This window comes from Ictalurus punctatus, chromosome 3, assembly GCF_001660625.3.
Source record: "Ictalurus punctatus breed USDA103 chromosome 3, Coco_2.0, whole genome shotgun sequence".
In the NCBI taxonomy this organism is placed as follows: domain Eukaryota; kingdom Metazoa; phylum Chordata; class Actinopteri; order Siluriformes; family Ictaluridae; genus Ictalurus; species Ictalurus punctatus.
In genome coordinates this window covers 11,257,922-11,262,921 of record NC_030418.2, presented here as the reverse complement: position 1 = coordinate 11,262,921, position 5,000 = coordinate 11,257,922, and the positions used below count along the sequence as shown (strand labels likewise).

The 5,000-nt window shown below is 38.9% G+C and overlaps 1 protein-coding gene across 7 annotated transcripts in view; it reads right to left on the bottom strand.

Annotated features, from left to right (window-relative positions):
- LOC108263249 (cullin-9) overlaps positions 1 to 5,000 on the bottom strand; it is a 60,699-nt gene that overhangs the window by 25,634 nt on the left and 30,065 nt on the right. For all 7 annotated transcript variants that reach the window (XM_017463881.3, XM_017463877.3, XM_017463876.3 and 4 more), the window contains 6 exons: positions 4,170 to 4,341; positions 3,697 to 3,802; positions 3,512 to 3,607; positions 3,176 to 3,351; positions 2,023 to 2,156; positions 329 to 514 (listed from right to left, as the gene is read on the bottom strand). In XM_017463881.3, coding sequence (XP_017319370.1) covers positions 329 to 514; positions 2,023 to 2,156; positions 3,176 to 3,351; positions 3,512 to 3,607; positions 3,697 to 3,802; positions 4,170 to 4,341 — 870 coding nt within the window. The remainder of the gene's footprint in view (positions 1 to 328; positions 515 to 2,022; positions 2,157 to 3,175; positions 3,352 to 3,511; positions 3,608 to 3,696; positions 3,803 to 4,169; positions 4,342 to 5,000) is intronic.

Below are 5,000 nucleotides of genomic sequence, written 5' to 3'. Positions count from 1 at the left end.
ACTTCATGACTACATTTCATTGACAATCAGATTTTTTTTTTGTCTGTCGTCCCATCACCTTGTCACCACTGCCAGCCTAACAGCATTAGGTAGCACACCAAGACAGGAAACAAACAGCTGCCTCATGTGTTGATGCGTGTTTGTGTGAACGCAGGTTTCAAATCACTCAATTCCATCAATAAAGAAAATACATTTCTTTTAGAAAACACACTGCTAAAGTAAAAGTTATTGGCAGGCTTTTCTGTATGATAGGAAAGTTTAAATGTATGGCAAATGGAGGATAATGCAGAGAGAGAGATTATTTAGATTAGGGTGTTGCTCCACTCACTGGATTTGACAGGAGGTTTGAGTTCTTCTATATCCACTCGGCTGGTGTCCACGTGAACCAGTAAGTGGGTTAGGCGACGCACACGGGAATTAAAGATGGCAGCCCTGCTCTTATAGCATTTTGAAGATTCGGAATTCTCCAAGTACTCACTGAGCAACCAGGCCAATGGGCTCAGAACATGGCTCTCTGTTAAAAACCAAAACAGAAGCATGGAGAAAAAAAAAACCGAGTACCTACAAATAACACATCAGATTAAAAAACACAAACTCACAAAATTACTAAATCAAGTAAGTAACAAACAGAACCAGACATAAACAGTGCTCATGTGAATGCAAACATTCTACCACTCATTCTCGAGATATCGCACTAACAAGAATCTCGGATGGGTGGACGCACAGACGGAAGGATGACCGAAAAACATAATGCCTCCACTACTTCATGGCAGAAGTATTAAAATGGAATATTCTACATTAAGGTCAAGACAAGCTGGGGGGGAGGGAAAAAAGAAAAAAAAAAAAATCACTTTTTGAGCTTCTCACTAGGGGTTGTGTAATTAGATAGTTCATATATAACCACGATTAATTAAGCTTCAGTTTACAAACTATTGAACTTGGCTATCTACTTGGGTAGGGGAACCTATTTTAGTTCTGATTTTAATGACATCACCTCAGTTTTATTCTCACTGAAAAAAAATGCCTTTAATCCTCCTATTATGTTTGGAAAAAAGTTACATCCATTATATTATGGGTCAAAATGACTTCTACAGTTTAAATGCACACAAAATCAGCAAAGAACAGATTAAAGCAGTAAACCTTTATCAAATGTGGAAATGGATCAAATTGACCCATATCATAATAGGAGGGTTAAATCTAGAGCAGTGGTCACCAACCCTATTTCTGGAGATCTACCTTCCTGAAGACTTCAGCTCCAACCATAATTGTGCCCACCTGACCACCTAATCGTTGTCTTAAGAAGTTCTTGATCAACTAAACAGGTGTGTTAGATTTTGGTTGGAGATGCAGGAAGGAGGATCTCAAGGAAGAAGGTTGGTGACCACTCATCTAGAGCGTGAGAGCATTTTGGACGTATACGATCAATTGGAATTTTGTCCAAGAAGACAAACAAAACACTGGCTACGTTGAATCTGCTTCAGTATCACTTAACATTAAGATAATTAATAAACAAAAACAACTCTTTTCATTATTAAGTGTAGAATATTTTCCATAACTTTTTCCATCATTGTGAAGCTTCTTGAGGGCTTCTCTACTCTCATGTATTTTGGGTACTGGAGAGATAATGGAATATGGTTGCTAAGGGCTGCTAGGCAATTTATCTACAGGTTGGCCTTGAGATACCTGGCACAAAGGGTTTTAAGGAAGGTGGGGAAAAGTTAGAGGCAAGTTGGACCTAAACACTATGAAGGGATAACATCTGTATGTATACTGAAGCTTCAATTTTAAAACAAGAAAAAGAAAAACAAAGCACCTGTCAAACTTTAGATTTGTGCCTGCATGCATCTTTTCCAAGAAGATAAAAGGGAAGAAATCTAGCATGAACAAGTATTATAAGGCATTTGGTTACTGGATAGTTCAATTTTGTCTCCAAATAAATTACATCTGTACTGGTTACTGAGTGAGTATGTTGTCTGGGAGCAGTTAATTATTGAGACCAGACTATACACAGAGACTGATTACCAGAGAGAGTGATGCTCTGTACAATAGGAGTGATTAGAGCCTCCCAGCAAGTTCGGCCAAGAGCCTCTGCAGCCTCAGCATCAGGCAGGAAACGGTCAGCAAACATTTGTTCATGACGCAGAGCACTGTTCAACCTTACAACAAGAGAGAACACAAAAAACAGCAAGTCAATTAATCAGTACAAAAAACAGCAAGCTGCTCTAAGCACTCTGAAAATGACTCACCCTTCTTAGACCTGCACATGTACTCAAAATAAAAGTTTAATGAAGGAGGTCATCATTCTCAAGATGCAACCATTTCTGTATGACTGGGTAAGAGACCAATTATCCTCTTGAAATGCAGTTATAACACATTAATCGCAGCAGTTTCACACCAGTTCACACCCTTGACTTCAGTGCCTCCCGTGGGACAGAGTATTAAATGCAAGGAATTTTCCCACTGTTCTGTAATGAAGCACCTTAAATGAATGGTGAAACATGCTCAAGATTATACAAATCCAGTTATGCTGACTTACCTGAATGACTAAAACATTCACAGACATTGTGGTCAGGTTTTACCAGTAAGTTAAGACTTCCACTGGTCAGCTGTATAATCAAGCAGAGAATCAGTATAATCAAATCACCTCATTACAAGGACGTAGCTGCATAAATTTGAATATTTTTTGGTTTGGTTTATTTAAAAAAGCACAACTTTTTATTAAATTATTTGTGTATACTGTTCCCAGGCCCTTCAGAGTTTTTTTAATATTACATGTGTACATTTTGTGTTTTGATAAAGAGTCTTTATTGGTCACATATACATTACAGTGAAATGAATTTTCTTCGCATATCCCAGCATGTTGGGAAGTTCGGGTCAGAGCGCAGGGTCAGCCATGATACAGCACCCCTGGAGCAGAGAGGGTTAAGGGTCTTGTTCAAGGGCCCAACAGTGGCAGCTTGGCAGTGCTGGGGCTTAAACCACTGTTTTTCCGATCAATAACCCAGAGCCATAACCATCAAGCCACCTGCCTTTTTTTTATTTTGATAAATTCATTCTTGTTGTTGCGATCTTGGTTAGTGCTTCTTAGCAAAAGGTATTTAAAATCTCAGTGGGACTCACCTGTATAAATAAAGGATAAATAATAAAAGGGCTCTTACAAGCAGTGCATACTCACTTATTGAAAAGCTGCAGCAGCTGGCCCCGGTCTCCTAGGATCTCCTGGCACCAGGTGTGAGCCTTGGTTGTGTAGAAGAGGTAGGTACGGCAGCACAGCTGCTCCTTGAACACTGGCCAGAATGTTGGCTTTGGCCCCAGAATTTCAAAGCCATGCACTCGAGTATCAATACCACCCTAATGGGAAAACATATGCAATAATTCCGAATGATTGCTTTTTCCTTAACTTAGATACAATGTTTACAAAACATCCACAAGAAGTATAGGGATTTAGATGCGTTACTTTTAACAAAATACAAAAACCAAAAAGAAGAGCACAAAAATGTTGCTGCCTGACCTGTTGACATCTCTTTATCCTGATCTGAATTATGGACCAGAAGCGGGTCATATTCTCCAGCAGAACAACACGGCTAGCAGACGGTGGCACATTTACCTGATAAACACCAAGTAAAGCCTTCAATCAAAGAGAATGGGACACTGCATTAACACTGTTACTGTAGAAGGGTCAGTAGGTTTTCTTACAGTATTGAGCTCAGTATTGATGTTTGTGGGATCATCTCCTCCCAGTACTACTATACGTGCTGGCATGTAACTTGAATCTTCACTGGCTACCAGGACTGCCAGCTGCCTGCAGGAGAAAAACAAACAAAAATCATATATAAACATGAATTGATAAGAAGATAGCTCATCCTTTCTTTATTTCTCTCAGGTGAAAAAACTGAATTACTGAGATTTTGATTAATTAAGTGGTGAGTGAAACAGGCTAATAAGTATAAGAATAAATTATAACTTAATAACTAACCTAATAACTATAGCTTAATAAATGTGATTTTCACCATTGTAACAAAATGAAATAAACAAAATCATGGACTCCTGGCAACACTTAACCTATTCTGTCTTTGAGAATCACTGCTCTACACACACACACACACACACTGACCAGTTGCGTACATATAAACAGATACATGAATATATATACACATTAGAATACAAACCTAATGACTACCCCCTTGTGCATGTAAATATTGATAAAATGAGAGCCTGTGCAACCATTGGATTCCCAGAATGTCTTGGGATTCTTGTCAGTTAACTTGTTAGCTCGGTGATGATTAGAGGAGACTTCCACTTTCTCCCAGCATTTATCCTCTTTCAGCTCCACACTGGAACCTGGGAAACACAACATAAATTAATGCAACCGTTGTGAACTTTAGAAGTGTGATACAGACATGTACAGTGCCCTCCATTAATATTGGCAGCCTTGGTAAATATGAGCAAAGAAGGTTGTGACAAATTGTCTTTATTGTTTAACCCTTTCAACTTTTGTTCAAAAAAATTCACAAAAATACTCTGTTCTCATGGACATCAAACAATTGCACACACAACACAGGTTTATACAAAAACAAATAGCTTTCTTAAATATAGACTGTCCTCTTCAGTTCACCCCACAGGTTTTCTATGGGTTTCAAGTCAGAGGACTGGGATGGCCATAGCAGGGCCTTGATTTTTTGGTCAGTAAACCATTTTTGTGTTGATTTTGATGTATGATTTGGATCATTTTCCTGCTGGAAGATCAAACCACAGCCCATTTAAGCTTTCTGCCAGAGGCAGTCAGGTTTTCATTTAATATCTGTTGATATTGATAGAGTCCATGATGCCTAAGAAAATGTCCAGGTCCTCTGGCAGATAAACAGCCCCAAAACATTAAAGAGCCACCACCATATTTAACCGTGGGCGTGAGGTACTTTTCCATATGGCTACCTCTCTGTGTGCGCCAAAAAGCTCTATTTTGGTTTCATCTGACCATAGAACCCGATCCCATGTGAAGT